General features: G+C 41.8%; 1 protein-coding gene across 5 annotated transcripts in view; it reads right to left on the bottom strand.

Moving 5' to 3' along the window:
- Positions 1-2,929: 2,929 nt before the first annotated feature.
- Positions 2,930-24,063, bottom strand: part of DOK5 (docking protein 5) — a 173,000-nt gene continuing 151,866 nt past the window's right edge. For 3 of the 5 annotated variants that reach the window (XM_005569386.5, XM_015429986.4, XM_045363158.3), the window contains exons 7-8: positions 12,091-12,211; positions 2,930-3,684 (exon numbers count right to left, since the gene is read on the bottom strand). In XM_005569386.5, the coding sequence (XP_005569443.3) occupies positions 3,620-3,684; positions 12,091-12,211 (186 nt within the window). In that variant the 3' untranslated portion in view covers positions 2,930-3,619. The remainder of the gene's footprint in view (positions 3,685-12,090; positions 12,212-24,063) is intronic. The other 2 variants (XM_074003249.1, XM_065523324.2) reach the window with 1 other exon arrangement.

Genomic DNA, 24,063 nt, shown 5'->3' with positions numbered 1-24,063 from the left:
TGTCTTTGCCAGCATTTAAGAACTGCTAGCTTACGGAGGGGAAGTGTGGGTGATGGTACTTTACTTAGTGCAGATCCAGGCAAAAGATTATCACTTGGTCCTGCCTTGGTTGAATCAAATCACAACAGATTGATCCAATGAGTTTGCAATGAAATCAGCCAACTGTTGATTTTCATGACACGACAGGCAACCTTACCTTCGTCCAGTATTTAATCTACAGAATTTAAAACCTGAATATGAAAAGGAAATTTCAAGTTTGCTGTCTTAATGGAAATCTGAACATCAATTTTTTTTTCCCCAGGACCAAAGGAAAGATTTTCTTTAATATAGTTTATACAGTATTTCTAGTTCATAAAGTATTCTCTTTCTCAAAAGTCAAGATTGTCCAAAGAAGAAATAGAAAAATGTCTTCTCATACAAATGTATGTTCCTGTTAGTTTTTCTGTGTCCGGAGCAATTGGGTTATAAATTGAGTCTGTGGATCAGGCATGGTGAAGGCAAACACACTTCTCCGGTATACATCCTGGCATTCCCATATATACTGGTAAATAAGTACTTGGAAAATGAATGAATACATTTCAGAAACTCAAGCAGTCTTCCCTGAGAGCATTTTAATCACTACTGCAATATCCTGCCTTAAACTGGGTAAAAAAAGATATTTTTAACAGAGTTGAGAATGCAAAGAGGAATATGAGATTTACTTCCCTACTCCCCCACCCTCACCTCCCACCAAAAGAAAAATGTTGCTTTTCCCAATATGTAATTAAAACAGAAACATCATAGTTCAGCCTCCAGATCCCAGTTTATTTGCAAGTTGCCATGAATGCTTTAGAATTTAGTTTGCATTAGGTAAAAATCCACCACAGCTTTGAAAAACTTTCTCACACTATGTTCACTACTTGAGGTAGGGATTTAGAAAAAATTCAAAATCACTTCAAATTATCAAATTATCATTCCCCTTATTTTAGGCCAGATAGTAAAGTATTTAAATTTCTTGTGTTTTCTACCCGAAACTGTGAAATTAATGTAAGATAGTATTTGAGGTTTTAATTTTAAAGCAGAGGATCCAGAATTGAGTCAAATCTGCCACTTGTATTTGTGAATAAAGTTTAATTGAAACAGCCATGTCTATCCGTCTATGTACATTAAAAGCAGGCTGCGCATGGTGGCTCGCACCTGCAATCCCAGCACTTTGGGAGGCCGAGACAGGTGGATCACTTGAGGTCAGGAGTTCAAGACCAGCTTGGCCAACACGGTGAAACCCCATCTCTACTAACAATACACACAGAAAAATTAGCTAGGCGTGGTGGCACGTGCCCGTAATTCCAGCTACTCAGGAGGCTGAGGCAGGAGAATTGCTTGAACCTGGGAGAGGGAGGCTGCAGTGAGCCGAGATAATACCACTGCCCTCCAGCCTGGGTAACAGAACAAGACCCATCTCAAAAAACAAAACAAAACAAAACACAAAACAGTCTATGGTTGCTTTTGCACTAGAAGGCAACAGAGACCATATGACCCAGAAAGTCTAAAATATTTGCACCCCAACTCTTTACAGAGTAAGTTTGCTTTCCCCTAAGGAAGCTGGCCTTAGGGATTTACAGAGCAGACTCAGGAATCAGATTACCTGGGTTCAAACATGAATCTATCATTTAGTAGGTAAAAGATCTTGGGCATATTAATTACATAATTTAGACTCCTTGAGGCTCCATTTCCCTATCTGTAAAATGAAGATAATTATACTTACCTCATGGAGCTATTGTGGCGATTGAGATAATACCACAAAAGCACTTAGAGTTGTGCCCGGCAATAAATAAAAGCTGATAGCATAACCTAATTGAATGTTCTTTTCCGTCAATACATTTCTTTTCTTAAAAATCCTAAAAGAGGTTCTCACTTATAGTTACCTACATTCAGCAACATTTCTTTGCACACTCATTAGCTTGAGGCTTGCTTCAGTAATTTTAACTTCATTAAAATTATAATTATTTCTTTAATTCCATTTCCTTTATCTACTTCTTCAACTTAATCCTCCCATTGGCTGCCAAGGCCCTGGGAATCATGGAGAATCTATTATGAGACAGTCTTAGAGAGAAAGAAAATAAAATAAGAACCAGATAAAGTCAGGAAAATGAACAGTGAGGTAATTATCAAATGTGCCTGGCAAACCAAATTTTTAAAACACAAAAATGAAGACCCCTGAGAGAAGTAGGATCAGCTAAAATTGTGTGAAAAGTAGCTACAGAGAACCCAGAGAGAACACAAATGCATTTCCGGGAAGCCATTAGCACTAGACAATTTATATATCCCTAATCTACTAATTAATTGTTAGTTGAATTCAATCCTTTCACCGATATTTCTCAACCCCTTGAAAAAACGCATCCTGACCAGCAGTGTCCTTGGAAATCCCAGCTAACTCAGATCTATAAAACTATGCATTGCTTATCTGAAATTCAAATTTAATTGAGTATCCTGTATTTTATCTGGCAAAGAGTAGTGAAACAGGCAGGCACAATCCCTGCTTGCTCTGCAGCTTTAGAGGAACTCTAACTTACGGTGCTCACAAAATTCAATTCACATCCAGCACTGACCTTCTCTTTAGAAGTTCACGGCCACCGGGGGCCCATTTAGCAGGTGTCACTGTATGAGATTTCCAACTTGATTTTCTTGTGGTACTCTTCTGGAATTAAAGTCTTTGGCAACAAAGACTGTGTCTTTTGATTTCTACATCCCCGGACACCAGTACAGTGCCGGAAACCCATAGACACTCAATACAGACCACGTTAATGAATGAGTGAGAAAATGCGTGAATGGTTGAATTCATATTAAACACAATACGCAATACGCTCAAAGCTCACATGCAAAATATCCACACACCCTTCAGAAATACCTAGGATAGAGAAAAACGTGTTGCCAGAATCCAAAGAACATATGGGTGAAGAATGATCTTTTATTTTCAAATGTTTTACGAAGGTACTCCGAACAAAATAAACGCTTTTAAAAAAGGGGGTAGGAGGGTGAGGAAAGCATATAAGAAAAACTGTAACCCTGTAAACAATACTAACGGGTTCTTTGAAAGAATAGTTTTGAACAGAACAGATAAGGGTGAGTCAAAGCACTGATTTAACTAATTGGTGATATAATCAAATATAATTTCCAGTAGTTAATCAGAACCACAGTAATAATAACTGAGGAACAGGGCGTAAACAAACAACAAATAATTAAAAGCCATTTTATTGTCAATACTGACTGTCATACAACTGAAACACTTGGAAGGAAAATCACAAGAATCCACTAAAGGACAGATTCAGAGAAGTGCAAGGGATAAGGTATCTACAATAGAAAATCATTTCGTGACATTGACTTCTTTCTGTCCAGCTGTAAAAGAGGGAACACAGAGTCAATATGTATAGAGCATGTTTCAATTACGCTAAGAATTTAAAAAAGAAAAAGAAAATAAAGAAAATTATTGTATTGCAGAGTTTCCCAACGACCACACAATTAGCCAGGACGTTAAGCTTCTTCTCTTCGTCGTCACTTCCCTTGCTGTCATTCTGTGACCTCCTGGGTGAATCTGTGGCTGACACATCACAAGTGTGTTAACAATTCTTGGCAGTTACTGTCAGTGCTCAGATCTGTAGGCTGGAAAAGTCTCTGTTCGATGAAGCTTCAGAGGGCTGGCAACATCTTTTCCAAAAAGAATTTAAAATCAACAGTTACAAGAGAGAGCCCACAATCAAATTAGCTGGTAACAATTTTCTCTATAACAGAAATAAGTAAATGTACTTAAGGCAGAATTTTTTCCAAAGGCTACTCACGATGATATGTAAATGAGTCACAGATATTGTATGATTTACATATCATTTGCATGTGGTCTCAGGGTTGAGCTATGGTCAGTCCATTAGTAATTATTTTCTTCCTTAATTTTTCACCTGCCTCAATCCCTACATCCAGGGTATTTAGGAGAAATGAGACAGAACTATGGAAACTTTTAGCCAGAATACTTTTTAGAAACCTGAGTAGCAATAAGGCAGTCTTATGCTTACACTTTGCTAATCTTGTAAATGTTAAAGAGAACTTCCTAAAATTCATTTAGCTTTTATTATTTCAGGTTTAGATTTCAGACCAAACAGAGTTTAAAAAGTCAAGAAGGCAATGCACAAGATCTTTGTGACATATTAATAATATATGGATTGTCAAGCATTTTCTAGAAAGAGCCATACACTAAATATTTTAGGTTTTGCAAACCTTACGGTCTCATTGCCACTACTCAGCCCTGCTGCCTGTAGCACAAAAGCAGCCATAGTTAATATGTAATGAATGGGCCTGGACGTCCTAATAATGCTTTATTAATGAAAACAGACAGCAGACTGGATTTGGCTCACAAGCCCTAGTTTGCCCATCCCTGTAGATAACACTGCGCTGATTTAACAAAAACTAGAGGTTCTACTGCCACCTGCTGCCCAAGGGTTACCACAAGCAAAGAAATGCACACTGCTAGGTGAAGAGCTCAGGACTCAGTGCAAAGCCTTCGGAACAAACTTCCGCAGCCTTGGTGAGTAAATGTGTGCATCAAGCAGGCGCAAGAAACAGGACTGCAGCCAGTGGAGCATGTCCGCCCACCCACACACATTCAAAAACATGTTGTTTTTATTTTTATTTTTTTTATTTATTTTTTTCGCCAGGGCTGGAGTGCAGGGGCGTGATCTCAGCTCACTGCAGCCTCAACCTCTTGAGCTCAGGTGATCCTCCCACCTCAGTCTCTCGAGTAACTAGGACCACAGGTGTGCGCCACCACACGCGACTAATTTTTGTATTTTTTGTAGGGACAGGGTCTCGCCACATTGCCTAGGCTGGTCTCAAACTGCTGGGCCCAAGTGATCTGCCTTGGCCTCCCAAAGTGCTGAGATTACAAGTGTGAGCCACTGCACCTGGCGATGTTGTTTTTAAACACTAAACCATGCAAAAATGTTTATGGTGGCGTGTGGCCCTTAAGCCTTGAGTTTATGCTCTATCATCTTATCATAAGCAGCCCTGACCTCAGTTCAAGTCCCATTTGATCTTCCTCCCAGAAGCATGAACTTAGACAAGGAACAACATCGCTTTGACCCATTTTTCACTCCTGTGGAATGGGGAGAAAACATTTGTTCCCCCTCCTCACAGTATGTTGAAGAATAAAGGAAGTAGAAATGGCTTCATGACCTGTAGAGTCTTTTTTTTGATTCGGAGTTTCGCTCTGTCGCCCAGGCTGGAGCGCAGTGGCCGAATCTCGGCTCCCTGCAAGCTCCGCCTCCCGGGTTCACGCCATTCTCCTGCCTCAGCCTCCCGAGTAGCTGGGACTACAGGCGCCCGCCACCTCGCCCGGCTAGTTTTTTGTATTTTTTAGTAGAGATGGGGTTTCACCATGTTAGCCAGGGTGGTCTTGATCTCCTGACCTCCTGATCTGCCCGCCTCGGCCTCCCAAAGTGCTGGGATTACAGGCTTGAGCCACCGCGCCCAGCCACTGTACAGTCTTAAATCTATTACTATGGTCTCAACACCAAAACAGAAACAAGCAAAAAATAACATCTTGGATTCAGATACTTGCAAGACTCAAATCTGAACCAAAGGAAAATGATTTATCCAGTCATATAGTTGCTAGTACATAACAGCAGTGATTATTATTAGCTAAGTCTTGAATATTAATATATCCCAAATAATTAGAAATCATTTATCCCAAACTCCCGGCCAGTTTGAACACACATTCTATTCTCCTTCCAACACACAGACGCATGCACACACTGTAACGCAGAGAAATTGTATTAATGAGTTTGAGTACTATAAGTAAAAATCCAGGAATATCTTTATGACTGTGTATCAAAATCTCCTTCAGGGAGCAGAGACCATACAAATATTGTTAGTGCAGAATCCAAAGTTTTAGTCAACTGCACAGAGAAATGACTGACAGCATTCACTTGAGGTCAAGTCAAAATGAAAACGCTTACAGTTTCTATCCTGAAGGCTGAGTCTTTCCTGCATGGTTTGAATGCTGTGTTTAGTGTAACGCCAGCAAATGGAATGAAAGGCTTCCCAACCCTCCCTACATTGTTGCAGTTCACACAAAAGTCACAAGCTGATAATAACCTGTAGACCACATCTGGACCCAGACCTGTTCTCTGGCCTCCACAGGCTTTAAAACATTTGGAATTGCTTATTAATATTTAAATAGCTGCTGACTGCCCATAAAGATGTCAATTTCCCTGTACTCCTGGAAAACTGGAAGGCAAAACTAGCCCTACATTCTGCTAAGCATGACCATCTGCAGACAGCAGACTGCCTGCTCTCCCTGACATCCGCCAGGGACCCTGCCACTCCTATACCTGTCCCGTTTACTCATCTGCATAGCCTGCCTGGACCCTGTAGACATGCGGGTTTGACACCTTTCACATTTGCTTGGATCCGAATCTATTGCTTCCCTCTTAACTTCTACCCATTTGACGTTTGTGACTGTGGTAGGATTAATACTGAAAAAAACAATGTTAACTTCTCCAAAGTAGCCCCTTGCTCCAAGAATCGATGATCTTTAAAATCAAAATGTAAATTGCATGGGTTGGAATGAATCCTCTGGAGGCATTTCGGTCTCAGGGAACCTGCATTTGAAATCACCCATGGAGGCATGACTTCCTCCCACAGGTAAGACCATATGATGAAGGCAGTAGCCTGGATTAGAAGTCAGAGCACCGGAGCACTAATGCCAGTGCCTACATCCACCAGCCACGTGGCCTGGAGTAAGACCTTAACCTCCAAAGGTCTCCATTTCTTCAGTCATTGAAATGGAGAGGATGGTCCCACTCTCACCAACTCCCGCGGTTGTCAGGAGAACCACATAAGGCTAAATGGAAGATGCCTGGGTCAGTGACACAACTGTTCAGTGTCACCCTTTTATTTCCTCAAATTACCTTAAGTCCGATCTGTGATCTAGGTGCCTAGTTTTTCTTGTTTTTGTTTTGAAACAAGTGATGCTATCTTCCAAGGCAATTCCCACAGAAGAGCTCTGAAAATCCTGGAGCAATGAAGCACCTTGGCCTAAGGGTAAAGCTTGCTGAGATGATAACTTTGAGAAGGAGGTGAGAGAGTTAGAGGCGCATTGTACTGAAGCAGACCCTCCGGCGCTCATGTGCAACAGTCTTGGGGCTAGTCTCCCACTTCCTCTCCTATTCTCTTGTAATCCCTTGAATGAAAATGTCAATTAAATCTGACACTGCCATGCTGAGGAGGACTCTCTAATGCTTCCCCTCACACTTAGGATAAGCAAGTCTTGGTCACCTGTGGTCACCACCCCAGCTGTCTCTTTATGTCCCTTAGGCACCAGCCACACTGGCTCCTTCCTGATCTTTGAATGCAGGCAGCTAATTTGTGACTCAGGGCCTTTGCATTGCTGATCTCTCTATGGAGAATGCCTTCCCCTGGCTCTTGGTATGGCTGCCTCTTTTAGACTTAAGGTCTTCAGTGATGCAGGGGCTTCCACTGACTACCCCATCTCAAGAAGTCCCTTTGTCAGTGTCTTCTCAAAACCAACAGCTCTGCCTCACCTTCTTTATCATAAAAACTTTCTTTTTCACTGTTCCATATACCAAATCTGAAATTAACTATTGATTATGGATGGTGACTCTCCATTAGATTATAAGCTCCGAGGGGGGAGGAATGTCCCTGCCTGGGAGTCCCAGGTATGTCTGTCATCTAGCACAGCGCTTGGCCTAAACTAGATGCTCCATAAACATTTACTGAGTAAACAAAGAATGGATGGATAGATGAATGAGAGATAAAAACCTTACAATCCCAGCACTTTGGGAGGCCGAGACGGGCGGATCACGAGGTCAGGAGATCGAGACCATCCTGGCTAACACGGTGAAACCCCGTCTCTACTAAAAAGTACAAAAAACTAGCCGGGCGAGGTGGCGAGCGCCTGTAGTCCCAGCTACTCGGGAGGCTGAGGCAGGAGAATGGCGTAAACCCGGGAGGCGGAGCTTGCAGTGAGCAGAGATCTGGCCACCGCACTCCAGCCTGGGTGACAGAGCGAGACTCCGTCTCAAAAAAAAAAAAAAAAAAAAAAAAAACCTTACAATCTTTGCTACTTACTAGATAGGTAGTCTTGGACACCTTAGTAACCTTTCAAATTCTCAGTTTCCAAACAGCAAATGAGAATCAAATACCCTGTCAGGCAGCTGTTTTGGGATCTAAATGAGATCATGTATTTTAGGTCTCAGTGGAAAGCCGGTACACAGTAGGTCCTCAGAAAGAGTAGTTTTTAGAAAGACCCCATTGAATATGGCTTGTCTCCCTCGTAATGACGAAATCTGAGATTTCAGCACTGCACTGGTGGCATGTGAATGTTTGCTCATATAGCAAGAGGGAGAAGAGGTTTCATGTCCAAATAGATGTGCAGAGCGTTGGTTTAAACAAGTTTAATCAGGTTTTTTTATTGCAGGACATCTCAGAGCCCTGAAATTATTGATTTGTTTTCTGACTCTCCATGAGAATTTAACATGTAGCATTTCCCCTAAACTCGTTTGACCACAGTACTTTTCTTAGGGGGAAGGTGCTATCTACCAGAGTTAGCTTTCCAAGGAACGTAATTTGGGAAATGCTACTACTGTAACTGCTGTTATTTTATCCAATGCATTCCTAAAAGAATCCAGTGAAGAGTATTCAACATAAACTTGTTGATTGCTTCTGTAAGTTTCTTCCATTTCTTTCTTTCTTTCTTTCTTTCTTTCTTTCTTTCTTTCTTTCTTTCTTTCTTTCTTTCTTTCTTTCTTTCTTTCTTTTACTGAGACAGAGTTTCACTCTTGTTGCCCAGGCTGGAGTGCAGTGTCACGATCCTGGCTCACTGCAACCTCTGCTTCCTGGGTTCAAGCAATTCTCCCACCTCAGCCTTCCGAGTAGCTGGAATTACAGGTGCCCGCCACCGCGCCTGGCTAATTTTGGTATTTTTAGTAGAGGTGGGGTTTCACCATGTTGGCCAGGCTGGTCTTGAACTCCTGACCTCAGGTGATCCACCCACCTCGGCCTCCCAAAGGGCTGTGATTACAGGCATAAGCTACCATGCCCAGCCAGTTTTCATTATAAACCTACTTCCAATGTTGATTTTGTATCTGTATAATCATAGAAGAGAATTTCTATGAAAATTTTAAAACGAAGTGGGAGAAGCAGTGAAGGTAGATTATGTATGTCTTGTATGGCACGTGTCAAAACCAGCACCTCCCTTTCCCCACCCAAAACGGTAATAAAATGGTAATTCCCAAATCAACCAGCAGGTGGCTCTCGAAGACTAAATTTGAGAAAAAGACCATTATTCTCAAACTGATTTGGCAAATTCCTCCCTAAGGGTCTGTATGATTTCCAACCATAACCTCCAGATTTGCCAGGAAAAAAAAAAAAAAAGCCTGAAATTCATCAATGTAGGTGAATTGGCCAGAGGAATTACAATCCATAATCACCAGCAAAACAAGAAATTAAAGGCTCTGTAACTTCATCACATGGCACACCAGGCCACCAAGTCATTAACTTTACCCAATCTTATTTTCTTTTTCTAAGGGGCATGAAAAGGAGGGGAGAGGGAAGGTAGGCAGTATAGGTAGAAGAATAAAATTTTTTTTAAAAAATTTACTTGTTGTTTAAATAGCCACTTGTAATAAGCAAGATAATTTTAGGTACTCTGTGAACATATTTTAAATCTTCAATACTTATTATTTTATTGTCTATTAAAAAGCATAACTAGCTGGGTGCAGTGGCTGATACCTATAATTCCAGCACTTTGGGAGGCCGAGGCAGGAAGATTGCTTGAGCTCAGAAGTTTGAGACCAGTCTGTGCAACACAGTAAGACCCCCTCTCTACTAAAAACAAAAAACAATAAATTAGCTGGGCTTGGTGGCACACACCTGTAGTCCCAGCTATTCGGTAGGCTGAGGCAGGAGGATCACTGGTGCCCAGGAGATTGAGACTGCAGTGAGCCATGATCGCACCACTGCACTCCAGCCTAGACGAAGAGCCAGACCCTGTCTCAACAACAAAAAAAGTATAACCAGTGGATATAGCAGTATTAAGGTAGTAAAATATGCTTTAAAAAAAAAAGTGTATCCAAATAGAAGAGAGTAAAATTGAGTAACATTCTGGTATGTATATGACAAAAACTGTGATTAACTCAAATATTGCAAAAAATTTTTGAAGTTTAAAGGGGATCAGTGGCATTTGTGACAACCCAATCTAATCCACTCTCTCTGCAGAGATATCTTAGAAGGTAAGCTTATTTGTCAATTATTAATTCAGTCATTTGCTCAGCTGCTTACAGAGGCACTCAGGATTTTTTTTTTTTTTTTTTTTTTTTTTTTTTTTGCAGCATCTGCTATGTGCCATGCTCTCTGCTAGTGAACAGAGCACAGAGACATAAAAACTAAAATGTAAATACCCCCAGTGCCTTCTTAACATTATGCATTCTTTCAACAAATACTAATGGAAGGCACGCAAGGCACCGGGGGATCAAATGATAAAGACAGACAGAGGCGCAGCTCTCCTGCCCTCCTGGACATTATTGCTTCCTAGGAGAGCTGACCATGAGTCAAGTGGCCACATAGTTAAATATGAAATGAACACTAGTCATCATCTGCATCTTATGAGTGCGCATCATCAGAGGTGTCCACGCAATCTACAAGAAAGTCTGGAGGGCTTCCTTGGAGTCTGAGGGGCGCTGGAGGTGAGACCTGGAGGTGAGCAGGAGTCAACTAGGATGAGGGACCAGCACAGCCTACAGGAAAAGCTGCCTGGGGGGAGAAAGGACCAACAGCAAGGACTGAGAAAAAGGCTGTTGTGACCAGGGTTCAGAGCGGGCATGGAGGACTGAGGTTGCAGTCTTCCTGGTCATTCATTCATTCTTGCATTCATTTATTCAGCAAATTTCTGCATGTAAACTACGTGTGGTCTAGTGCCTGCTATTTCGAGTTTGCAAGTATACTCCACACAGGTTTGTTTGCTTGTTTATAAATTATATGTGCGTAAGATATTCTTATGTAATATGAAATGTAAAAAAAAAAAAAACAAAAAAACAAAAAAACATGTTTGAAGGGACAGGAGAAGGTTTTCAGACAGAGTTTTGTTCTTGTTGTCCAGGCTGGAGTGCAGTAGCATGATTCGGCTCACTGCAACCTATGCCTCCCAGGTTCAAGCGATTCCCCTGACTCAGCTGGGATTACAGGCACACGCCACCGTGCCCAGCTAAATTTTGTATTTGTTTTTAGTAGAGACAGGGCTTCACCACGTTGACTAGGCTGGCCTACAACTCCTGACCTCAGGTGATCTGCCTGCCTTAGCCTCCCAAAGTGCTGGGATTACAGGTGTGAGCCACCGTGCCCAGCCAGTTTAAATAGAATTTGTAATTGTTCACACTGTCTGCACTATGGGCCATTGGGTCTCATGCTTCAGAGACCACTCCTCTGAAAGAAGAGCTTACTAGGATTTGCCTAAAGTCATTCAGCAAACCTGAAGCCATGGCTTCTGGCCTCAGTCCAGGGCCCCATCCAGTCAAACATTGGCTCCTAGACCTGAGGTCTCGGGAGAATCACCCGGAGGGCTTGTTCAAACACACACAGCCTGGCCCCACCCTCAGAGCTCCTGATTCAGTAGGTGTGGGGAAGGGCATGGAAATTTGCATTTCCAGCAAGACCTCAAGTAATGCTGATGCTGTGATTCATCAGTCCGCTACATCATTTCTTGAAGCCTGGTCCCTGGCCCCTCGCCCAGACCCTGCGTACGGTCTGTTAAAAGTGCAGATTGCTCAGCCACATCCTGTGCCTTAAGATCTAGAGTCTCTGGGGATGAAACCCAAGAATCTGCATTTTAAGTGACTTCCCCCAGGACACTGTGATAAATGCAAATATCTGAGAAGTATGGCTCTACAAAGATTAAGTGCCTCATGTTGTGAGGCCTTGGTGGGGGTCCTACCTTTGGAGGAAGGGCACTGACCAGCTGGCATGCAACAGCTGGGAGTTGAGCTGAGCCCTCTCCCCAGAACTGCCAGGCCTGGCCCACACCCTGGACACAGGCAGCACCGCGCTTACCTTGCAGGCGGTAGAGCTGCCCCGTGCTGTGCTGCCGTGTGATGTGCTGCCAGTAGGCGCTGCGAGGCAGGGGCACCATGGTGCTCAGTGAGGCGGCCCGCTCACTCATCTTCATCTGGAGCTGCAGCCAAAGGGAAGAAAGTTGTGTGTCAGGAACACTGGGGCTGAAAGAGGCCTGACTGACGAAACAGGAGAGCATGGAGTACAAGAACCACAGAGCTGGCCAGGCTGCAAATCAATGGGCATTGACTGATGGCAGTGGGCACGGTGGCCAGCTACTGTTTTTGCTTACTTAGCAGCATCCATTCTTTACCCTGCTTGCAACAGTGCATTGATGATGTTCCTCTGGGGAGCTTCCCTCCAACTCAGCTCAGTCCCTCCAGTCCTGGTGGGGCTGACTCCCCCATTCACTTTAGGGTTGGGCTGGTGAGCCACACCAGACCAGTCAGAAAGAATTCATTGAGACATTATTAGAATTTTTGTGGAAGAGAGAATCAGCAGAAGTGAGCTAAAGATTTGTGACTGCTTTGTTCATTGCTCTATCCCCAGAGTCTAGAATATTGCCTTGCACAGAGGAGATGTACAAGTAACATATGTTGAATAAATGAACCTTCTTGTGGAGTTGATAAGAGGTTGGAGATGGGACTGGAGGCTATCTTGGAACTATGAAGGGACCAGGTGACAGTGAGTAGACACCGTTCAGAAGAAGACAGCCAAGAAAAGGAGAGAAATCTCGACAAGCTCCACTGAGACCTTGGATCCCACTGAATCCAGAGGCTGGCCCCAGACTTTTCAATTGTATTAACCATTTCATTCTTTTCAGTTTTGGTTTTTTGTTTGTTTGTTTGTTTGTTGTTGTTTGTAGGTTTGTTTGTTTTTGAGACAGAGTCTTGCTCTGTCACCAAGGCTGGAGTGCGGTGGCACAATCTCAGCTCACTGCAACCTCCGCCTCTGGGCTCAAACAATTCTCCTGCCTCAGTCTCCCGTGTAGCTGGAACTACAGGCGCACGCCACCACGCCTGGCTATTTTTATTTTTTATTTTTAGTAGAGATGGGGTTTCTCCATGTTGGCCAGGCTGGTTTCAAACTCCTGACCACCCGCCTTAGCCCCCCAGAATGCTAGGATTACAGGTGTGAGCCACCACACCTGGCCTAATTCTTGTCAGTTTAAACTGGCTTGTGTTGGGTGTTCTAGCATCAGAAAGAGAGGGAAAAAAGTCTGCTTGAACAAGTAACTTTTTTTGACAAATTATTGTTCCAGACATTGAGGGAGGAAAAAAGATGAAATGGCTTTTGGCAGCAGGCAACTCTAAAGACACAGTTCTGGTCCCCCAGATTATCAGAGAGCAGTCAATGGCCTGACCAACCACATCGGGGAAATAATTGTACAAAAGAAGGAAAGTTTCAGAGAGAAAAGAGCCTGTAGGATGGGTAGAATAAAAGGAAAGGTGAACGGGGTCAATGCATGCAAGAAGAATGGGGATGCAAGTGGAAGCAGCCCTCCAGGCACCCCCATATCTGAGCCCTGGTCTTAGACACAATCATGATGCAGGTTGATTATGCCATTGTGTAAGAAGTCACTATTTGCAAAGTTGGATTTCCTGGATACTTGAATATCAAATAATCCATTCCCATCTTTAAAAAAATTCACCCACAAAGACTTATGCAAGATGTTCATTGGGAGGTAATTGGACATTGGCGAAAGCTGACAGCTATTTAAGTATCCCCTCATTCAAGGCCTGGTTATCTAAAAGTAGGCACAATGTAATACCTGGCAAAGAGGGAAGATTTACATGAATTGGGAATGAAACATTTTTATATTGTACCATGAAGGAAACACAGGGGGTTACAGACCTGGTGCAATGTCATTTTAGTTACTCATATGAAAATTGTTGGCATTAAACATCTGTCCATTTGGGAAGTATGAGAGTTTGGTGAGATGATACGTACTTAGCCTTACCTAGCAGCAAATAGGTAAAGAGGAAAAATGAAGACGATGATGATGACGATGATGACGATGATGATGATGATGATGATGATGATTAGAAATTGCAATGAATATTTTAGGATTTTTTAAAAAATATTTTCAATCTCTTAAAGAAAAAAAAGTCTCCACTGTACACATCTCATCAGCATGGTAGTTTCAGGCATAATTCATTCAGTAAAGCCAAAATAATAGGAGGTTTCCTATGTTGAAGACCAAAACTCCTTGTAGTTGATGAGATTCAACTTGAAATAAAGATTATATACTCACTCAAAATATAATTTAATTTATAGTCATTGAATTTACATTTGCTGAATCGAATTCCCTGTCCCTATAATAATTCCACAATTACCAAAACATGTCCCCAAGTGGAATCATAAAGCATTAGGTTCCATGAGGACAACTTTTCCTAAAAATAAACTCTTAGATTAAAAGGTCCAAAACCTAAGTACTAAGCTAGTAGAAAAATTCTGCAGCTGTTTCCTGTTTTTAATTTTTAAAATGTATTTTTAATGGACAAATAATAAGTATGCATATTTATAGAGTACAATGTGACGTTTTTATCTATGTATATACAATAAAAAGATTCACTTGAGCTAATTAACATATCCCTCACCTCATCAACTTCTCTTAGTGGTTGTTTCTGTATACACGAAAGTCTAAAAAAATCCAAAATGATTTACCAGTGACTCTTAGTAACACTGTATTTCATGTGCATGGAATTCAAAAAATAAAAGAAGGAAAAGAACTCAATTGAGAGGTACTGGTTATTTGATTTTCTTAATATAAAGAGATTCTATTTAATTTAACAGAAAATTTATATAAAGAAAACATTTGTGGAATACTAGTCACTTCAAATTATTCACTGCTTCACTGCAAATATATTTAGGCAGCCCAGCATGATTTGACTGTATTTTTAGAAAGCTGATTCGGGATCGAGAGTGAAATGACAGCAATGCCACATTTTGAAGAGGAGAACAGTACAAAGCCTGGCTCTCTAGTTCTTTCTCAACCCTTTGGGAAAATATCTAATTTTATGAAAGGAGCATTTTAATTGTCTTTGGACAAAAAGAAAAGCCTTTTAACAATGCAGAAATGTCTGCATAATTGTGTAAGGGAGAAAAGACTTAGGAAGTCGTTTGGCGAGAATCCAGCAGGCAGATTTCTGCTCCCGCTTCTGTGACGCTCCAAGTCCCTCTATCCTTGATATCAACCACCAGTGGAGGGCTGCAAGTGGCACTGATGTACCACCCTGGTGGAAATAGCAGTTAGCACTCATTTTTGGAGGAGTTAAAATTGGGTTACCTGGAGTGCCGCAGGTCCTCAAATAACGTCAAGTCACTCAGCTTTGTTTCATTACGACTTTGATGTGAACATAAAAATCTCTTCCTGGCAGGGTCACTGTCTGTGTAGCTTTGGCATGTTCTCCCCATGCCTGCTTGGGTTTTCTCTGGGTCCTCTGCTTTCCTTTCATAGCCCAAAACTGCCTGTTGGCTTCATTGGTGTGTCTCAATGGTCCCTGTCTCAGTGGGTGTGGGTATCGGTGAGTGTGTCCTGGGATGGGAGGGCATCCTGTCCAGGCTGGGTCCCATCTGGCACCCAGAGCTGCAGAGATGGGCTCTGGCCACCCGTGATCCTGAACTGGAATCACTGGGTAAATAATCATCTTGTTTTTATTAATCTTTCTTAAATGTACGTATAGCTCAAACTTATTTCAATGTGTAATATTAGAAGTGTTTTTGTCTTTATCTAGAAGTTTGGTAAGGTTTTTGTAACCAGAAATATGCTACAGGAATTTAACTCTTCTTTATATCAGTCAGCCTACGGGAAAATTGGTTTTGTTATATGTCCTTCCGCTAAAGTCACAGAATCTATCAACAACGTTAAATGAGGGCTTACTGTATTTGGAGAGAAGGATTACATACAGTCTTCCTACCTAAAAACCTATATATTTTATATAGGTTTTTTTACAATAAATATAATATCCTCACATTAACAAGTAAAAATAAAAATTACCCCAAGCCATAGAATTGTAAAGTATGGGGATTTCCCCTGTAAGGTGACACAGACATTCTTGAAAAACCTCCCATTCACAAAATTGTGGGAAAATTCAGGGAGTGGGTTGACCATTCAAATGTATGCCTATTTACAACCAAAGTCATTGTTACTTTGGAGGATAGCTTGCACAGCCCAGCTAGACTGGAGGTTGATTTGGGGTTATAAAAAAATGTAGAAAACACTTGATTGGAAGTGCTGGCTTGAGGAAGTCCAGGTGATAGACGTGGAGAAGAGGCTCTTGCAGAAAGCTGGCAATGGTGGCTGTGCAGCCACATGAGCAGGAGCTGAGCACGGCTGCAAAGGCTGGGCACACCCCCTAACAGGGAGGGAGTCCAGGGACCTGTGCTCATGGCTCATCTTCTGGAAGAGGCCCTGCCTGTGCACCAGTCTATTAAGTACCTTTTCCTTTCCAGCTTAAGGTTACAATTTCATTCCTGCTAATCTATGCTTCCTTTTCTCAGGAAAAATTGCTTAGGAACCAATACAACCTTAATATTGTAATCAATTTCCAATTTTTCAAATATATCTGAGGTCAGTGGTGATATAGAAATGGTGTGGCCGGGTGCGGTGACTCATGCCTGTAATCCTAGCACTTTGGGAGGCCGAGATGGGTGGATCATGAGGTCAGGAGTTCAAAACCAGCCTGGCCAACATGGTTGAAACCCTGTCTCGACTAAAAATACAAAAGTTAGACATGGTGGCAGTGAACTGAGATCATGCCACTGTACTCCAGCCTGGGCGAAAGAAAGAGACTTGATATCCAAAAAAAAAAAAAAAGAAAAAAGAAACGGTGTTATAGTGGAACAAACTGTATACTATACGTAACCCACACTCCTGACCTCGTATAACCTACTAAAATCATGTCCCTGGACTCTATAAAAAACAACCACAAAAATTACAAATAATCCACTATTCCTGTGTCAGAAAAATTTAAAAGAATCGTGGAACATTAGAGTTGGAAGAACCATGGGGGATATCCAGCCCAGTCTCCTGAGTTAACTGGTCAAGGGACTATATATCCTCATGCTAATGGCCAAACTTCTTAGACTGGGGGGCTCTGATCTTGATACCCTTCCCATCTCAGGCCTTAACACAGCCTAAACCACACCACTCAGCCCAGCCAGTTCCAACCACCAGGAAATCCATTGCACATCTGCTCCTAAGCCCAAAGGTTCTCCCCATGACTTACATGGCTAACTTCAACCTTCCCTTCAGGAGTCAGCTCAGGAGTCACCTCCTTTACATACTCTCCTGATATCTCTTCTCCTCCCTTAACAGGATCAGGTGCTTCTACCAGATATCTCATCATTTCACTGTTTTGTGAAGTCACTAACCTAGCTCCTGCTCTAGACCATGAACTGCTGAAAAGTAGGGATTATCTTTTATCTCTGTATCCTATCCCCAGCACCTAACTACAGCCTTCAGAGACTTAACAAATGTGTAATGAATGAATGAATGAACCCAGGCTTTGCCTAAGTAGCAGAAAATAGTCTTCAAAATAAATCCCAACCAAGCTATCAAGTTAGAAGCACTGTTAGCCCAAGGCTGAATTCATGCTGAAACTTTAGGTCCAGGTTAAATTAACATGGCTGTGATTGATTGTGGGTTTAGGTCCTGGTTAAATTAACATGGCTGTGACTGACTGTGGGGAACGTGGCAATAAGACTACTTCACTCGTCTTTGCCATTCAAGTGATGAGCAGAGGCAGGGCCTTGGGGAAAGATCTTTCTTATGTGTATATGCACAATCATTTAGGACCATCCAACAGCAGGGAAGTTTAGCACTGCACATTTATTAATTCTATTAGCGTTGTTAGCTCAAGATCCCACCAGAGTAGAAAGACAAGTCTTTGTGAAAGTCAAACAAATGCCTTCTTGTGCTTCAACACTAGAACTTTCCCTCTAAACAGTAGGAATGCATGCAGGTGTCTGCCTAACCTGGCCTAAGTGAGTCATAAAGCAATCAATCAACTTATGTCATCAACTGGGTTTTGAATGCCCAAAAAGTATCATGCTGCTGGGGAGAGAAGCTAACCATGGAACAAGAGACCCATGTTATAATGCAGAAGCAGAAGACGCTTTGCTTAATGCAAGTTGTTTGGGATTACAGGTCTCTTTTCTCTTAGTTATTAGAGACACATGATGAAACTGTATAGAAATTAACAAAAATATTCAGATGGATATAAAAAGAAGAATGAAGTTCTGATACATGCTACAACACGTATGATTCTGAAAACATTGTGCTAGTCACGAAAGTGCAGGGATTGTATTATTCCATGCTATGGCTTGAATGTTTGTCCCCTCCAAAAGTCCTGTTGAAATTTAATTGTCTTGCGACTATTTTGGGAGGCGGAACCTTTCAAAGGTGCTGCCATTATCTCAGGAGTTCATTTGTAACCATCTGACGAGTTCTTCCTGCCCATTGCGCAAATAAAATCAATTCATGGAGATCATGGCATTGCACTAAAGAAAGAGCTTGATTGACATGAAGTCAGACACACCACGTGGGAAATGGAGTTATTAGTCAAATCAATCTCACCGAAGGCTCAGAGGTCAGGAGCTTTTTAAAGATAGTTTGGCAGGCAGGGGTTAGCGTGTTGGTGTTGCTGATTGGTTGGAGATGCGATCATAAGGGTGTGGAAAATGGTCCTCATGTGTTGAGCCCACTTCTGGGTAGGACCACAGGACTAGTTGAGTTACAGGTCTGGGTGGGGCCATCTGGTTGTCAGAAAGGCAGAAATCTGAAAAGCCATCTCAAAAGGCCAATCTCAGGTTCTGCAATAGTGATGCTATTTGCAGGAATAATTGGGGAAGTTGCAAATCTTGTGGCCTCTAGTATAATGTCTGGTTATTTTTAAACTACATCTACATCTTAGAAGAATTCAGACCCCTTTTATCCTCCTAACTTGGCCTTTCATTAATTTTACAAGGGCAGTTTAGTCTCGGGGAAGGGCTATTACCACTTAAACTAAAAACTAAATTTCTCTCAAAGTGAGCTTGGCCCATGCCCCGGAATAAATGAAGGCAGCTGGCTTGTGAGGCTAGAATCAAGATGGAGTCAGCCATGTCAGATTTCTCTTACTGTCATAATTTTTCAAAGGCGGTTTCAGGTTTATTACTGCAGGAGTATGTTCATCCCCTCTTGGTCTCTCTTCCTGTCCTCTCTACTCTTTCACCATGTGATACTTTCCAACATGTTACAACACAACAGGAAGGCCTTTTCCAAGATGCCAGCACCTTGATCTTGGACTTCCCAGTCTCTAGAACTGTGAGAAGTAAATTTCTGTTCATTATAAATTACCCAGTCTTTGGTATTCTGTTATAGCAGTAAAAATAAACTAAGATATTCCATTTATATGAAATGTCCCAAATAAACAAATCCCTAGAGAGAACATAGAACAGTGGTTGCTGAGGCCTAGAGGGTACTGTCAAAAATATTTGAGAAGATTTATTCTGAGCCAAATATGACTGACCATGGCCCATGACACAGCCCCACTAGATCCTGTGAACATCTGCCCAAGGTGGTTGGGCTACAGCGTGGTTTCACATATTTTAGGGAGATATAAGACATCAATCAATACAAATAAGATGTACATTGGTTTGATCCAGAATAGGTGAGACAACCCCAAATGGGGGCTTCCAGGTCATAGGTAGATTCAAAAATTTTCTGATTGGCAATTGGTTGGAGGAATTTATCTAAAGGCCTGGAATTAACGGAAAGGAGTATCTGAGTTAAGATAAGGGGTGGTGGAGACCAAGGTTTTTATGAAGCAGATGAAGCCTTCAGGTGCCAGGCCTCAGAGAGAATAGATGGTAAATGTATCTTATCAGAATTAAAAGGGCACCAGACTCTTAGTTAATTCTCTCCTGGATCAGAGAAAAAACCTGGAAAGGGAAGAAGATTCTCTACAGAATGTAGATTTTCCCCGCAAGAGACAGCTTTGCAGGGTCATTTCAAAACATGTCAAATAAATATATTTTGGGGTAAAATACTTCAATTTCTTTCAGGGCCTGCTATCTCTCATGTTGGTATCTTACTCCTACAAAGAGTCTGTTTTGTCAGTCTTAAGGTCTGTGTTTTAATGTTAATGCTGGTCAGTTTTGCCTGAACTCCAAAGGGAGGAGGATATCATGAGGCATGTCTGACCCTCACTTCCCATCATGGGCTGAACTAGTTTTTCAGGTTAACTTTTGAATGCCCTTAGCAGAGAACAGATGTCCTTCCAGTTGGCTGAGGAGCTTAGAATTTTATTTTTGATATGCAGAGGTGATAGCTGAAGAAGGTGTGGTTTCTTTGACTTCAAAAAAAAAAAAAGAAAATGTTTTCGAATCAGTTGTGATAGTTTCACAAATCTGACTACATTAAAACCATTAAATTGTACAGTTTGAAAGGGTACATGTGTATGGTACGGTACATGTGGTATGTTCATATCTCAATAAACCTGTTACCAAAAAAAAAGCAGATAGTAGTATATGCCTTGAAAATTATTTTAAAAACATGATAATAATCCCAGCACTTTGGGAAGCCGAGGCAGGCAGATCACGAAGTTAGGAGATTGAGACCATCCTGGCTAACATGGTGAAACCCCATCTCTACTAAAAATACAAAAAAAAAAAAATAGCAAAAATACAAAAAATTAGCACAGCATGGTGGCAGGTGCCTGTAGTCCCAGCTACTTGGGAGGCTGAGGCAGGAGAATGGCGTGAACCTGGGAGGCAGAGCTTGCAGTGAGCCGAGATCCACCACTGCACTCCAGCCTGGGCAACACAGCGAGACTCTGTCTAAAAAGAAAAACAAAAAATGGCATGATATGATGAATTAGTGAGTGGCTACTTCTGGTCAAGCAGCCCCGGGGAAAGTACCATTGAAGGAAGACATGACTGACAACCGGCTGAAGCACGGTCCCCCGTCATTATTGTTGTTAACAGCACAGTAAAAGCCTTGTAAAAACTTCTCACTACTCACAGTGAGTGAAGGGCTGATTGCCAAGGCCCTTTCCTCATAATGGTGAGAAAATTCTATCAGCCCTCTTGGGAGACAAAAAGATTCTAATGACTGGACCACTGTGCATAGCTTGTCACTGAGAAAAGAAAAACAACTGTCTCCCACATCTGCCAAATGCATTTCTGGTTTCCCGGTTCCTCATTTGGTTTCACTGACACTTACTTGTTGCTAGCGCACTTCTTTCATGAGTCTGAGACCAGGAGAACAGAGCAGTGGCAGGTCTTAGCCTCAATACTGTACCATATTGTCCTTCTCTGGAATCCAACTGTTTTTACGGTACAGCACTGTGTTTTGCAAAATTGAACAGCACAACAGGATGTAATTGTTTTCTGCTTCAGTCAGTCATAAGTACCATATGCCGTCTTTGTGACACCAGTCTGGATTCATTCAGAAAGGAGCACAAATCTTCACATGGCAAAAAGATCAGCACCTCAATACTTAATGCCATCCTCATCAAGCTCCTAAATTTTCATCAGGTTGCTCCTTGAAGTATGAATAACTCAAGTGGGGTCTTTGCCAATACCAACTCTGCATATGCAAATTGCATTGTAATTTTCCTTTCATTCAACCTGGGCCCTAAAGCTACTGAATAAAGACACTGTCTTGATAAGATTCAGCTGATTTGGAAGCCACATCCACGCCTGAACACATTCTCAACCTGAGAAACTTCCAATTCTAATCGTATCTTCTGTTTCGTATACAAAACTCAACTAATTTTCCATCAGTATTTCAAGCACAAAATATGGGCAAAGTTGAGTCAGAAGGGCCATCTCAGTCCGAGAGAGAAAGAGTAAAACCACGTTGCAAATGAAGCCAGCCTCTGAATACCTGCTTTTCTCACTCTGCTGAAATCTCAGCTCTCATCTACACTGCCCTCTACATTCACTGACATTCTCCAGGTAGCTTCCTGAACAACACCTTTGGGTTCTGCCTACTTATTCTTCTGTGAAAATAATATTTGAAACATGATCTCCCTATGCTTTCTGGGTCCTGGGTCAGCAGTTCAGTTATCCAACTGCAAGCAGAAGCATTACCTGGAGGGCTTGTTCGAATGCAGATTCCTGGCCCCACTCCTAGGGTTTCCAGCGGTGGAGTCCAGGAATTTTTTTTTTTTTTTTTTTTGAGATGGAGTTTTTCTCTTGTCACTGAGGCTAGAGTGCAATGGTGCGCTCTTGGCTCACTGCAACCTGTACCACCCGGGTTCAAGTGATTCTCCTGCCTCAGCCTCCAGAGAAGCTGGGATTACAGGGACACGCCAGCACACCTAGCTAATTTTTGTATTTTTAGTAGAGATGAGGTTTCACCATGTTGGCCAGGCTGGTCTCGAACTCCTGACCTCAGGTGATCCACCCGCCTTGGCCTCCCAAAGTGCTGGGATTACAGGCGTGAGCCACCACTCCCGGCCAAGAATTTGTATTTTGTAACAAGTTCCCAGATGGTTTTGATCTTAAATGATTTAGGACCCATGCTTTGAGAATTACTGTTCTGTGCTATTTATTACCTCTAGACCAATCATTCTGGGAAATTTTCCACTGTGGTAAGAGCCCACATGAAAGTCAGAAAATCTGAGTTAAAGTCTGGAATCTGCCACGAATAACTGCATGACCCTAGGCTCATTACTTAGTCTCCCTTAGTCCTTAATATCTTGCCAATAAAAAAGAGAGAAAATAGTTCTCGCTTTGCAGCCAATTCTTAGGCCCTGCATAATTCATTGTGGAGTTCCATAGTTATTACCAATATTTATAATTAGCTCTATAGCATGATATTGTCTTTAGCAAGACTTTCTGAAAAAAGTCATAATAGAAGTAGTCACATTTTCTTTTCAAATCTAAATATCTGATATTGGACTGTATTTCTAGCTTGAGGGCAGAAGCCTTAAAATATTTTTAGGCAACAACGACAAAAAGCCATACATAAAACCACCAAATAATATGCTTAGAGAATACATTGAATCACCTGGTTTCAGTGAATGTGCAATGAATCCAAAGAACAGGCTTGAGTTAAGATGTTGCTATAGGCATGGAACCATTGCAGGAACAGGAAAAAAGCAAAAAAGCTCTAAACCCTCACATTCAGTCATGACCCCTGCAGGGAGTTTACAGTCTCCAAGGTAGCTCTGTCGTTGGGTCTGGTAGTATTTTGCCTGGCACCAAAAAGTGGGGATGTCCATATTTTGTGATACTACCTTTTCTTTTCTTTTCCTTTTTTTTTTTTTTTTTTTTTTGAGACGGAGTCTCACTCTGTCTCCAGGGTGGAGTGCAATGGTGTGATCTTGGCTCACTGCAACCTCCACCTTCCGGGTTCACGTGATTCTCTTGCCTCAGCCTGCCAAGTGGCTGGGACTACAGGTGTGTGCCACCACATCCAGCTAACTTTTGTATTTTTAGTAGAGATGGGGTTTCACCATGTTGGCCAGGATGCTCTCGATCTCTTGACCTTGTGATCCACCCACCTCAGCCTCCCAAAGTGCTGGGATTACAGGTGTGAGCCACTGCGCCCAGCCTATTACCCGTTTTTTTACACGTAATAAATTATATTATTCTTCCTTTTGCTGTATTTTTTATTATGTTCAGAAAATACAGAAAAACATATAAGGTAGATTTTAAATCACCCCATATCCATTACCCAGAAAAACAAAACAAAGAAATAAAAACCATTTTTGAACATATTAGTATATTTTCTTCCACCCTCCTTCCTCTCTCCTCTCTCTCTCTCTCTCTGTTTTTTTCTTTCTTTCTTTGCCAGGGCCAATATTTTTAAAAAGGTACATACATAATGTATATTTAACACAAACTGGACATATTCTTATGCCATTCTGGTTTTTCATTTAGTATATTATGAACATATCCTAACATTCCTAATTACTGTCTTCTACAGCATCATTTTAATGTCTGGATCTCAGTCCATCCTTTGGCTGTATCATACTT

This window comes from Macaca fascicularis, chromosome 10, assembly GCF_037993035.2.
Source record: "Macaca fascicularis isolate 582-1 chromosome 10, T2T-MFA8v1.1".
Lineage (NCBI taxonomy): Eukaryota > Metazoa > Chordata > Mammalia > Primates > Cercopithecidae > Macaca > Macaca fascicularis.
Note: the sequence above shows the minus strand (reverse complement) of the source record. Positions and strands in the feature narration are given on the sequence as shown.